The 14,022-nt window shown below is 40.4% G+C and overlaps 1 protein-coding gene across 12 annotated transcripts in view; it reads right to left on the reverse strand.

Moving 5' to 3' along the window:
• Positions 1-13,763, reverse strand: part of RBM44 (RNA binding motif protein 44) — a 90,516-nt gene extending 76,753 nt beyond the window's left edge. For 9 of the 12 annotated variants that reach the window (XR_013173145.1, XR_013173146.1, XR_013173147.1 and 6 more), the window contains exons 1-3: positions 13,669-13,762; positions 7,115-7,211; positions 2,543-2,633 (exon numbers count right to left, since the gene is read on the reverse strand). Coding sequence is in view for 9 of the 12 variants with exons in the window: in XM_077155566.1 (XP_077011681.1) it covers positions 2,543-2,618 (76 nt within the window). In the remaining 3 variants the exon portion in view is untranslated. Of the gene's footprint in view, positions 1-2,542; positions 2,634-2,920; positions 2,979-7,114; positions 7,212-13,668 lie in introns of all 12 variants that reach the window. The other 3 variants (XM_077155569.1, XM_077155564.1, XM_077155563.1) reach the window with 2 other exon arrangements.
• Between the last annotated feature and the right edge of the window lie 259 nt (positions 13,764-14,022).

A 14,022-nucleotide genomic window follows, 5' to 3' on the forward strand; every position in this document is an offset into this window, starting at 1 on the left:
AAAAGTAAGAAAAAACTGGATCTTATTTTTTTCCATTAGTTTATTCCATTTCCAGCATTTCACACTTTTTTGTATATGTAGATTCAAGTGTACATGGATTATCATACTCATTTTGCCTGAAAATTTCCCTTTAACATTTCTTGTAGTACTAAAATTTTTGCACTGAAGTCTATTTACAATGAAGTCTTTCAAGTTTTGTTTGTCTCCTTTATTTGTGAGTGGTATTTCATCTGTTATATAATACTCCATGACATATGTAGGGATTTTTTGTTTTTTTCTTTTCTTTTGGAACACTAAAACTACAACTGCATTATCTTCCATGGTTTCTGATGAGAAGTCTGATGTAATTTTTAAAAATCACTTTATTTTTAATTTTTTATATTTTCTATTCACATTTGTATCTCTCTATCTTTTGTCTCTGACTCCTTCAAGATTTTTTTTTTATTTTTGATTTTTAGCAGCTTGAATACCATGTATATATCTTGAATACCATATATGTATCTCTATATAATTAGGCTTTGAATTAAATAATCTCAAATATTCTTTCTCTAGTTAATGACTTCTGTGCAGGAATTATGTTTCTCACACCTATTTGTAATTTATTAACAGTAAAGAGGGACTACAGGGAAAAACTATAATACTGTAATTTATTTTACTTCTTTTGAATCTTCTTTTAAAAGATATTGATGTCTGATGATGGCTTTGTGCAGATTTGAAAAGATTTATGTACCCTAGAAAAGCCATGTTTTAATCCTAATCCCACTGTATAAAGGTAGCCATTTCTTCTAATCCCTATTCAGTACTGTATGTTGGAAACTTTAATTGGCTTGTCTCCATGGTGATGTGACTCAATCAGTGTGAGTATTAAACCTGATTAAATGGAGACAGGTCTCCACCCATTCCAGGTGGGTCTTGACTGGTATTACTGGAATCCTTTAAAAGAAGGAGCACTTTGGAAAAAAGCTAGAGAACAACAAAAGAGAAAGCCAGGAAATTCAGAGACAGCAGAGAATGACTTAGCCATAAGAAGCAGAGAGTCCACCAGCCAGCAACCTTTGGAAATGAAGAAGGAAAATGCCTCCGAGGAGCTTCATGAAAGGAAGCCAGGAGAGACGGCTAGCAGATGACGCCATGTTTGCCATGTGCCTTTCCAGATGAGAGACAAACCCTGAACTTCACTGGCCTTCTTAAATCAAGGTATCTTTCCCTGGATGCTGTAGATTGGACATTTCTAGACACTTGCTTTAATTGAGACATTGCCACAGCCTAAATTCCCCTTTTTAAAAGCCAACCCCCCCCCCAAAAAAACCACTTAGCCTTTTTTACTCTACGTAGAATTTATTTCTCCCTCTAGTGTGAGGTAGAAACGTAACTTATTTTTCTATAATTGATGGCCATTTTTTGAATAATCCAATTTTCCTTCTGATTTGAAATGGCATCTTTATCATAATCTAAAGTCTTCTTAATTGTTTCTGTTCATAATTTCCTAATAGTCTGTTTCTATTAATTCTGTTTCACTAACCAATATAATATGTACAATATCATATTGCCTTAATTATTATAGCATTAGGGGATGTTTTAATATCTGGATTAAATTTCATCTTTTCTTTCTTTTTTTTATTTTACTGGAATGTATTTTTTCATGTTTTCTCCTTCAGATGAATTTTTTAAAAGTCGAATTTTTTTAAAGTTCATTTCTTGGGGGAATATTTCAAATTCCATGACAAATCTTATTGGGATTTATGAGGAAAAAGAGATAACCATGACCAATCATTTCCAATCTCTAGCAGCCTTTCCCTAAATTTCCAACATTTATTTTATAAATAGAAATTTTTTTTAGTTCATTAGGGTCCAGGATGATAGCTTTATTGTATAATATAACTTTATCACTTTAAAATGACATTTTTTATTGTCTCATAATCCTTTCTGCACTGATTGTACTCTATTAATACAACCCTTCAAATTTTTAAGTTCCTTTGTCTCTTAACTTGCTCATGCTTTTACTTTAAACTTTTCCTCTTTATTTTAATTGTGCCTCATGAACAATGTAGAATGAGATTTTTACATTAATCCAGAATGCCTTCTGACAGTTTAAACCATATATATTTATGAACTCTTAAAATGCAAGCATCTTGCTTTTATGCTCTTGCTATTTCTTATTTTCTCCTTCACCATTACTACAGAAACATAAATTTTAAATTTCTGTGAAGATAAAAGCAAATATAACTTGTTCAGTGTCAACATGACCACTTTACACTTCATTTATTACCCTTAAAGTAATTGTTTTGGTCAGCAGTTCCTGAAAGCCTGGCTGTTCATCTTTCCTTCTCTAAATTTTATTTCCCTGAGAGGTTATGTCCAGGCTGCCTATTTTAACAACAAAAAAATCACCTGAATTTGCCAAGGTAAAGATATACTGAGTCTTACCACCAAACTGGAAGGAAGGCTTAAAAACTAGCAACACTAGAAGGAGGACTATCTGGCCCAATTACAGGCAGCATCTCTTCCCACCCAAAATAAAGCCAATGGCCTGGACTCTCACCTTTCTGGAGGTTTCCTCCATTATTGAAGTAACCTTTAACAGAATCTGTCTCCATCACAGCAGCAACCTGCATCATTCAAGTACATATATTCTGGAAAAAGTATAAATATTGAACTATTATATACCCAGCATTTTTTTTTAATTAGGAATTTAAAAAGACTTTGATAGAGTAGCAATCATAGTAAAATATTATCTTATCAGAGCGCTAATAAACAATAAAACTGGCAGACCTTTGAATAACTTTTAAAAGTATGAATAAACAGCCACCTAAAGAACTATGCTATATAAACAGAAAAGACATATTATTTTCATATTTCCAAGGAATATTTAAAAAAAAACCTGTTGGGTACATAGCTGGTTCAGTGGTAGAATGCTCACCTTCCACGCAGGAAACTGTGTTCGATTCCCAGAACATGTAGTGCCCGACTCCCACCGCCTACCCCCCCCAAAAAAACAACCCAATGTTAGGTTTCCAAAGAATCATCATCAAGGAGCCTTAAGGACTAAAATATAGCCCCATTTATGTCAAACTTTGACATGCTTCCAAAACAAATTTCAGACATTAAAAGTCAATAATATGGTATATCCATCCAATAAAAATGGAATGACTAATGACATAGTCATTTCATGGATTAATCTTGCAAACACTATGCTAAGTCTCAAACACTAGAGACTAATTATTGTGTGATGCCATTTATGTGACGTCCAGAAAAAGTCAATGTACAGAGATGAAAAGTAGCTTGTTGGCTGACATAACCTGAAACAGGATTCACTACAAATGGGTATGATGTCTCAGACTAGGGGCATGAAAATATTCTCATACTACTCTATGATGATCGTTGTACCACACAATAAAGTTAATAAAATCATTAATCTGTACACTTAAAATGAGTAAAATATGCATAAGTAAAGCTGTTTTTAAAAAGTTAATGTCACTAGCTTGTGGAACCCAGCCACACGATTAAGAAACCCAAGCTAGCAACTTATAGGAAAACCAAGATACTTCAGTGGCAGCCCTAGGGGAAACCAGCACAAGAAATGTCCAGCAAACCCAAAAAATCATTTTAAACCCTCTGGTTTTACTAACCTTCTCTGTCCACACCCCTAAGAAGCTGAGGTATTTTTTTTTTATTTTTTTTTTGTGTGTGAAATATAACATATATACAAGAAAGCAATAAATTTCCAAATACATTGTAACAAGTAGTTATAGAACAGATATTAAAGTTTGTACGGATTACAGCTCCACAATTTTTCATTTCTTCTTCTAGTTGCTCCAAGATACTAGAGACCAACAGAAATATCAACATAATGATTCAGCAATCATACTCATGGGTTAAATCCTAGCTTCTCTTATACTCCTCCTTCTCTTTAAATAACATATATATATATATATAAACAATAAATTTCAAAGTACATCACAATAATCAGTTGTAGAACAGATTCAGAGTTTGGTATGGGTTATAATTCTAGAATTTTAGGTTTTTATTTCTACCTGCTCTAAGGTACTGGAGGCTAAAAGAAATAACAGTATGATTCAGTACTCATACTCATTTGTTAAACCCGAACTTCTCTGTCTGTGCCATCACCTTTGCTCTTTCTTTCACTCTTTAAGGGCATTTCTAACTTTTTCATGTTGGAAGAGACTGTGGATAATATAGGATAGAGGATGGAACTAGTTGATGTTCTGGAGAGGTTGGACCCTCTAGGTTTCAGGTCTTATCTGGTCCAGTGACACATCTGGAGATTGTACCTTTCTGGAAAGTTACCCTAGTGCATGGAACCTTTGTAGGATCTTATATATTGCCCTAGGTGCTCTTTAGGATTGGCTCTAATGGTTTTGGTTGGGGGTTGGCAAGTTATGATAGGTAGCCATGTCTAACTGAAGTTTGCATAAGAATGATCTCCAGAGTAGCCTCTCGACATTATTTGAACTCTCCCAGCCCCTAATACTTTATTAATTACACTTCTGTTCCCCTTTTTGTTCAGGATGGAATTGTTGACCCCATGGTGCCAGGGTCAGAATCATACCTGGGAGTCATCTCCCAGACCATCAGGGAGATTTTCATCCCTGGATATCATGTCCCACGTAGGCAGGAGGGCAATGATTTTACTTGCAGAGTTGGGTTTATAGAGAGTGAGGCCACATCTGAGCAACAAAAGAGGTCCTCCAGAAGTAACTCATAGGCATGCCTACAAGTAAGCTAAGCTTTTTCTACCTACAAAAGCTTCACAAGAGTAAGCCTCAAGATCAAGGGCTTGGCCTATTGATTTGGGTGTCTCTAATGTTTGACACAGTATCAGGGATTCCCTGATGATAAAGATTAATATGATAAAGTTCCATATTTTTTCTCCCATCCCTCAAGAGACTTTGCCAATACTTTTTGATTATCTGCTTACTATATTCTAGGGTGTATCCAGGCATTACATTAAGCTATATAGAATTAAAGGCCCTCATTGTTATTCTGGGCTCCCTGTGTTTCAATTGTTCAAATGAGCTATACAGACAGGTTGAGTTAAATTATGTGCTATAGAAAATTTAGGTTCCAGAGAAAATAAACTTTTCTTCCTTTGGTCTCAGTTCTAAAATAGAGACAATGTCTTCCTTACTCCTGTGTTCTGAATTACTTTAACCCCGACTTGACTGGCTTCATTCTTATCTCTGAATACCAGGTTATAGATACATCAGTTCCACTTTAAGAATTTTACCTTACACATATACCTAGAAATAAGCACAAGGTATAAGGATCAATAAATTAGTAATATTCTTAAGATAAAGGATAAAATTCAAGGAAGGCAACCCTGATCAAGATGGCAGTGTGCAAAGATCCAGGGCTCTGCCCCCATACAGAAGTATGGAAAAACCAGAAAAAACTGAAAGATCTTTCTCTTAAAGCGCCAAAAATAGTTAAAGGAGTATAGTAACGGGGCAAGCACCAAATGAAAAAGAGGCAACTTAAAGGTGGTAGGATCCTTGGTGCCCTAGCAAGCTCCTTTCCCTCCCCTCACTGCTAAGCACAAACTGGCCCATGCTCCCAGTGTAAGCCACTGGCTCCAGTACCAGAGAAAGCAGAGCAACTCCTGTGCATACACTAGGAGCATAGATTTCTGGGCCAATTTGTTTGGTGATAGCCTGAAGGACTGAACCAGGACATTAGTCCTAGGCTCACTGTCCCAGAATTTGTCCTGCATGCAGATGGTGGTTAACAGAGCCCTCCTATAGAATACTATAGCATAGTCAAATTGCAACTGCCTGGGATAAAGGTTTGCTGGCTGTGGGACATACAGTGCAGTGCCCTGGACCTTAAGGAAATGCTGTTTCCTGGGAAAGAGGATGAAAGTTCCACGCTGGGCAGAGGCTGGAGACACAAAGCAGAGATAGAGACATGACACCGGCAGTGGGAAAAGGAAGATTTATTAGCAAAGGGATAGCAGGGATTCAAGAAATCAAGTCCCGCTGGCCTTGATTTGGGTTAAGAGTTTTAAAGGGAGTTGGGGGTAGGGGGTAGACGGGTTTTCATTGGTGGGTTGTTGATGGGATCAAAGTCAGTGAAAGAGGGAGAGAAGGGCATACAGCAGAAGCAGCAGCAGAGAGCAGGGAAGAGACTGATGCAGAGCGAGGGTAGGAAGGCTTTTTGTGGAGAAGAGGAATTTAGAAAATAGTTCAGGATTGGTAGAGAGAAGGGTGCCTTCATAGAGCCCCCCAAAATTGGACATAGGGCATCTCAGACCATTTGCCATTGTGTTTAAGAAAACTGAAGTCTAAAAGGACCCCATAATTAAATATTCCATGTTTAGGCCACTTGCTATAATTATCTAGCGGATATTGTGACCAGGCCTTCATTTGCTAGATTAAGGGCTTTTATATTTTTCAGTAGATATCTGAGAGGAGTGTCTTTAGGTGGATGTGACTGTCCTGAACCCATTTTAAGGAGAATGAGAGTCAAACCAAGTTCAAATGGAGGACTGGGAGGGGTAGACAGGCATCCCTGAATCCCTTACTGCAGTCTCCAAGAGAGAGAGGGTGAGAACGAACCAGGAGTCAGGTGTCCCCGCTTGAGGTCCATTTCAGCAGGAGACAGTTCTCTGTGTGCCAGGAGGGGGCTCTGACCTACCACTAGGACTTTTGAGACAGTAGGGCCACCCTATGCTGATAGGATATAGGCCAAGGCATACGTATTCATGTAAGCAGAGGAATTTGTAGGGCTATGTACACATGTGCAGAAAGGACTGGGGAGGACATTATGCTTTAGCCTGAGGTTATTCTTTAAAGTCACTGTATGGGTAAGCTCTATCGGTGAGCAGTACCTTGGGCCAATCTGCAAAGACTGGAGAAGTGTTTCCTTTTTTTGTTGTTAGCTCCTGGAATTCAAGGAAGCTCTTAGTTGCAAATAAGCTTAAGAGACAGACACCTCTGAATCTAAATTCTAGCAATAATACAATTAAAATATCAAAATCTCCAGGTTTCATCAAAAGATTTTAAATATACGAAGAAACAGGAAGCAAGGGCTCAGGCAAAGGAGAGTATTAAAGCATTCAAAACCATCTACAAGGAGAACTAGACCTGGAACATACCAAGACTTTTAAAAAATGGTCCTCAAGGGCGGTGTGATGGTGGCTCAGTGGCAGAGTTCTCACCTGCCATGCGGAGACCCGGGTTTGATTCCAGTGCCTGCCCATGCAAAAAAAAAAAAGGTCCTCAAGTACCACTTCCTTAGTTTGCTGTAGAGAATAAATAAACTTAAACTTAAAAAATGATCCTAGATCTCCAGGTCAAGATGGCGGCTTAACAACGTGCACATTTTAGTTTGTCCTCCAGAACAACTACTAAATAACCAGAAACAGTACAGCACATCTCCTGGGGCCACGTCAGTGACCAGACACACAGCGTACCCCAGTCTGGACCAGCTGCGAACCCACAGAACCGTGAGTTTCCCAAGCTGCCACAGCCGGCGCCCCTCCCCCACAGGTTGCTTCCCAGAGGGAAAGGAAAGGAACTTTACCAGCAGCAGGGACTGAGCACATTCAAACGCCAATTGTGGAACTAATTAACAAATACTGACTACTAAAAATAGGCCCCAGCTTAGGTGAACCTGATCAAAGTGGAGGTTGCTCATTTTTGCCCCAGTGCCAAGGGGGCAGGACTGACAGAAAAAGGGGGGAAAAAAGAAGGAAACAAAGGTTTTTGTGATTGTGTATCTACAAAGGCTTGACTGCCTCTGGATACAGTGGCAGGACTTTTCAGGCTGCAACTGCCCCAGGCATAGGCAGAAGTAAGCTCTTTTGGGGGCTTGTCTGGAGCCTGTACCTTCCCCAGGGGAGGGGTGAAGCCCCACCCAGGTGGAATCCCTCCATCAAGGAATATGAGACACCTGGGCTTGGTAATTTGAAGCCATTAAAACCAGCCTACAACCTCTCCTCTGTCTCCACCACGTCCCCAGCAGGGAGATTTCTGCCAAAGTTAAAGGTACCGCATCATCTTATGCTGGTGGGACCTGCAGTCAGACAAGCACCACATACTGGGCAGGATAAGAAAAACAGAGTCCAGAGACTCCACAGGAAAGTCTTTCAACCTGCTGGGTCTCACCCTCAGGGAAAACGACACAGGTGACTCTTTCCTCCTGATAGGAGGCCAGTTCGGTCTGGGAAAATCTGGCTGGGGTCTATAATATCTAAGTAGACCCTCCTAAGTGTGCGTGGGGAAAAGGCACCACACAACCAGGGCAAGGAACAAGATAACAAGAACTGAAAAATTCTCCTCTGTTAAACAAAACCTAAGCTAGGTCCAGATAAAGCTGAACGGAACGTCAAAGAACAGATAGACAACAAATTCATCCAGCAAGAAAACCCTAGGTAAAAGAAGTGAAAGCAATCTCCAGAATAAACTAATTAAGGTAATTAAATGCCTAGATGCCAGCAAAAAAAAAAAATCACATTAGGAAAATTGAAGATATGGCCCAGTCAAAGGAACAAACCAACAATTCAAATGACATACAGGAGCTGAAACAATTAATTCAGAATGTACGAACAGACATAGAAAACCTCATCAAAAACCAAATCAATGAATTGAGGGAGGATACAAAGAAGGCAAGGAAAGAACAAAAAGAAGAAACTGAAAGTCTGAAAAAACAAATCATAGAACTTACGGGAATGAAAGACACAGTAGAAGAGATGAAAAAAACAATGGAAACCTACAATGGTAGATTTGGAGAGACAGAACATAGGATTTCTAAACTGGGTGATGGAACATCTGAAATCCGACAAGAAACAGAAACTATAGAGAAGAAAATGGAAAAATATGAGCAGGGACTCAGGGAATTGAATGATAATATGAAGCACACAAATATACATGTTGTGGGTGTCCCAGAAGGAGAAGAGAAGGGAAAAGGAGGAGAAAAACTAATGGAGGAAATTATCACTGAAAATTTCCCAACTCTTAGGAAAGACTTAAAATTACAGATCCAAGAAGTGCAGCATACCCCAAAGAGAATAGCTCCACATAGACATACTCCAAGACATTTAATAATCAGAATGTCAGAGGTCAAAAAGAAAGAGAGGATCTTGAAAGCAGTAAGAGAAAAGCAATCCATCACATACAAGGGAAGCCCAATAAGACTATGCGCAGATCTCTCAGCAGAAACCATGGAGGCGAGAAGACAGTGGGATAATACATTTAAATTATTGAAAGAGAAAAACTGCCAACCAAGAATTCTATATCCAGCAAAACTGTGCTTCAAAAATGAGGGAGAAATTAAAACATTTCAGACAAAAAATCACTGAGAGAATCTGTGACCAAGAAACCAGCTCTGCAAGAAATACTAAAGGGAACACTAGAGACAAAGACAGAAGAGAGAGGTGTGGAGAAGAGTGTAAAAGGAAGACTATGAGTAAAGGTAAAAAGAAGGAAAATTAGATATGACATATAAAATCCAGAAGGCAAAATAGTAGAAGAAAGAACTACCCATGCAGTAATAACACTGATGTTAATGGATTAAACTCTCCAATCAAAAGACATAGTCTGGCAGAATGGATTAAAAAACAGGACCCATCTATATGCTACCTCTACTCAAAGGTCACGAGGCCAAGGACACAAATGGACATTTACACATCAATGTTTATGGCAGCATTATTAACAATTACCAAGAGATGGAAACAGCCAAAATGTCCATGAACAGACAGCTGGCTAAACAAACTGTGACATTTACATAAGATGGAATATTATGCAGCTCTAAGACAGAATAAAGTTATGAAGTATGTAACAACATGAATGGACCTCAAGGACATTATGCTGAGTGTGATTAGCCAGAAACAAAAGGACAAACACTGTATGGTCTCACTGATATGAACTGACATTAGTGAATAAACTTGGAATATTTCCTTGGTAACAGAGACCATCAGGAGCTAGAAATAGGGTAAGTTATTGGGTAATTGGAGGGGAAGGGATACAGATTGTGCCACAGGACTGAATATAAAAACTCAGAAATGGACAGCACAATATTACCTAACTGTAATACAATTATGTTAAAACACTGAATGAAGCTGCATCTGAGAAAGTTAGAGGGAGGAGGGCTGGGGCATAAATGAAATCACAAAGAAAGACAGATGATAAAGATTGAGATGGTGTAATCTAGGAATGCCTAGAGTGTATAATGATAGTGACTAAATGTACAAATTTAAAAAGTGTTTTTGCATGAGGAAGAACAAAAGAATGTCATTACTGCAGTGTGCTGAAAATAGATGGTACTTAATATTTTAAAATTTCAATTAATGTGTGAGACTAAAGCAAAAAAAAAATGTTTATTTGGTACAAATCTATACTTTGACTAGTGCATCTCCTAATATAACTTATGTAGATAGTTGATTGAACACCTTAAGTAAATGGAACTTAGTATAGGACATGAGATTTTGTTGGTTTGTCCAGGTGATGCCATGATGAATCCCAGAGTGATTTGGTCAGTGAGTGGAAAAGTATTTGCAAAGTCTCCTTCCAGGAACGGTGAGAACGGGGGAAAACTCAACTTCCCCAAGTTGAATTCTTGATATTCTCACAAGCAGTGTGGACAACCAAAGGTATAGGCTGAGCCCCCAGTCTCAGGTTTGTTCATATGAAACTTAACCCCACAGGGGATAGGTCAAGCCTACTTAAAATTAAGGCTAAGAGTCACCCCCAAGAGAACCTCTTTTGTTGCTCAGATGTGGCCTGTCTCTCCAGCCAACACAGCAAGCAGACTCACCATCCTCCCCCTGTCTACGTGGGACATGATTCCCAGGGGTATGGATCTCCCTGGCAGCGTGGGACAGAAATTCCAGAATGAGCTGAGATTCAGCATTAAGGGATTGAGAAAAACTCTAGAATGAGCTGAGACCCAGCATCAAGGGATTGAGAAAACCTTCTCGACCAAAAGGGGGAAGAGTGAAATGAGACAAAGTGTCAATGGCTGAGAGATTCCAAACAGAGTCAAGAGGTTGTCCTGGAGGTTATTCTTATGCATTAAGTAGATATCACCTTGTTATCCAAGATGTATGGAGAGGCTGGAGGGAACTGCCTGAAAATGCAGAGCTGTGTTCCAGTAGCCATGTTTCTTGATGATGATTGTATAATGATACAGCTTTCACAATGTGACTGCGTGATTGTGAAAACCTTGTGTCTGATGCTCCTTTTATCTACCTTGTCAACAGATGAGAGGAACATATGGAATAAAAATAAATAATAGGGGGAACAAATGTTAAAACAGATTTAGTTTGAAATGCTAGTGATCAATGAAAGGGATCAGTAAGGGGTATGGCCTATAAAATTTTTTTTTCTGTTATATTTTTCTGATGTGTTTTTATTTCTTTTTCTGAATTGATGCTAATGTTCTGGGAAATGATCATGATGATGAATATGCAACTATGTGATGATATTGTGAATTGCTGAGTGAATGTGTTGGAAATGTTTGTGTTCTTGTAATTTTTTTTAATTAATAAAAAAATTTTTTTTAAATGATCCTAAATGTGCTCAAAGAGCTAAAGATAAATATGAACAAAGAAGTGAAGGACATTAGGAAAATGACAGACAAACAGAAAAGAGAATACCAATAAATAGAGATTATGACAAGGAACAAAACAAGAGCTGAAAAGATCAGAGTAACAGAAATAAAAAATTCCCTAGTGGATTGGAGCAGGCAGGAGATGAGTAGTACATTCAAAGATAAGACAACTGAAATAATTCAGTCTGAGAATGAAAATGCGAGAAAGGTAAACAGAGCCTCAGGAATTTGGGGAGCCTCTGGAATCTGGGGACACTATCAAGCATATCAATATATACATTGGGAGAGTTCCAGAAGGAGAAGACAGAAAGGGGCAGAGAAAATATTCAAAGACATAACAGCTGAACACTTCCCAAATTTAACAAAAGGCACGACTATATACAACCAAGACATGCAAAAAACAATAAACAGGATAAGCCTGAATACTCCTACAGCATAGCATATTATAATCAAAATGTCAAATGCCAAAGAAAAAGGGAATTCTAAAAGCTACAAAAGCAAAGTAACGTGTCATGTACAAAGGAGTCTCAATAAGATTAAGTGCCAACTTCTCATTAGAAACCAAGGGGCCAAGAAGGCAGTGGGAAGGTAGATTTAAAGTGCTGAAAACAAAACAATGTGAGCCAAGAGTTCTACATGTAGCAAAAATGTCTTTCAAAAAAGAGGAAGAGATTAAGACATTTCCAGGTAAACAAGAGCTGAGGGAGTTCTTTACCACAAGGGAGCCCTGCAAGATGCATGGGAGTGGTTGAGATGGTAAAGCATATGTTGTATATAAATAAAAAAAGAAAGAAAGAAAATGAAAGAACAACTACAGAGACAATGACAGTTAAATGCAACACCTGATCTTGGATGGGATTTAAGAATGGAGAAAAAGTTCAAGAGGAAATGAGACCATACTAAAAAGAAACAATCAGGAATATAGGCTGTAAGCTTTATGTCAATGCTAAATTTCTTACACTTGAAAATTGTACTTATGGTGGCTACATACATGAACATCCTTGTTCTCAGGAAATGCACATGGAAGTATAAAGAGTTCAAGGAGTGTAATGTATACAACCCACTCTTAAATGTTCAGAAAACTCACAGACACAGATGGTCTGACAGAATGATGCAGCAAACACAGACAAAATGTTAAAATTGGTGGATTCTGGGATATGGGGGTGGGGGTATATTGGAGTTTTCTGCATGGGGCATGTACTATGTTTGCAACTGACTCCTAAATCTGAAACTATTTCAGGCTTGAAGTAAAAAAATCATATGAAAATATGAACTGAAAAAATAAAGTGCCCCCAATTTTCTTTTTAATAAAACCTCTAGTATGGTTTACAGGAGCCTACAACGTATGGGCACTGCTCCGTCAGCCCGGGCACTCCCTGTGTTTCCACACCCTCCGCATTTCCTTAACCAAAGTCGGCTTGCTCGTGCATTCTCTCCGCCTACCCCCATCCATCCACTTATTTGCTGTTCAGTGCTCGGATCTCATCTCAAATATTCATTCCTTAGGGAAAACCTCCTGACCCCGTCAGTCTCGGTAACGTACACTTCTGCCGGGTGTCACACGCAGCTGGGGAGCAAACTGCAGACCCGGCCCTCCCTCTAGACACTACGTCTGTCACTGGAACCGATATCTGCCCACGGTAAGGGCTCGGTAAGTATCTGTTGCAAGAATAAACACGAAGTACCCCCTCGCCCAGGGAAACAACTGCAGTCGCACAGCAGGTCCCGCGACTTAGCTCCGAAGAGCTTCGCGGGTCCTCCTCGACGCCTGCGAGGCCCGGCTCAGGAACCTCCGTAGAACCAAATGTAAAGGCGCCAAATTGGGGGATTCTGGAGCACCAAGCCCACCTGCCTGGCGCACAAACCCTACGGGTCCCGCAGCCCTCTGCGGATCCTCGCCACCACCCCGGCCCCCCTTCCCCCCGGGACCCGCTGCAGGAGCCCACCGCCGCTGCCGCCGGCCCTCTGGAGGCGCCGCGTCCCTCGGCCAGGGCCCGGGCCGCCCCCGTCAGCCCTCTGCCTCCTCCCCTTGGTGCCCGCGGCCCCGCACTGCCCAGCAGGCGGGCTCCACTTGCCCCCGCGCGTCCGCCCTGTCCTCACCTGGAAGCGGGTCGCCGCCGCCACGCGTGAAGCGTCGAGTCCCGGCCACTGCCTCAGAGCAAGGGAGGCGCCGCATCCGTCGCGAAGCCTGTCGGGTAACGGCCGCCCTCGGCCGGCCCACCCCTGGCCCCGGCGCGCTCCCATTGGCCAGCGCAAACAGGGGCGATGCTGTGGTTGGCCCGACTGTGCGGGCTTGAAAAGCGCGGGAAGGTGCCTGCCGCCTTGGATTTCGAACTTGTGGCGGGAGAAGCGAGCGCCCTGGAGCGAGCAGGCAGCGGATCGGGCTCAGAGTCGCAGGCCAAAGACCTTCCTGCTTCGCAGCCCGAGACCATCGTCTGGACGGCAACGCTGCAA

Source organism: Tamandua tetradactyla, chromosome 3 (genome assembly GCF_023851605.1).
Source record: "Tamandua tetradactyla isolate mTamTet1 chromosome 3, mTamTet1.pri, whole genome shotgun sequence".
NCBI lineage: Eukaryota > Metazoa > Chordata > Mammalia > Pilosa > Myrmecophagidae > Tamandua > Tamandua tetradactyla.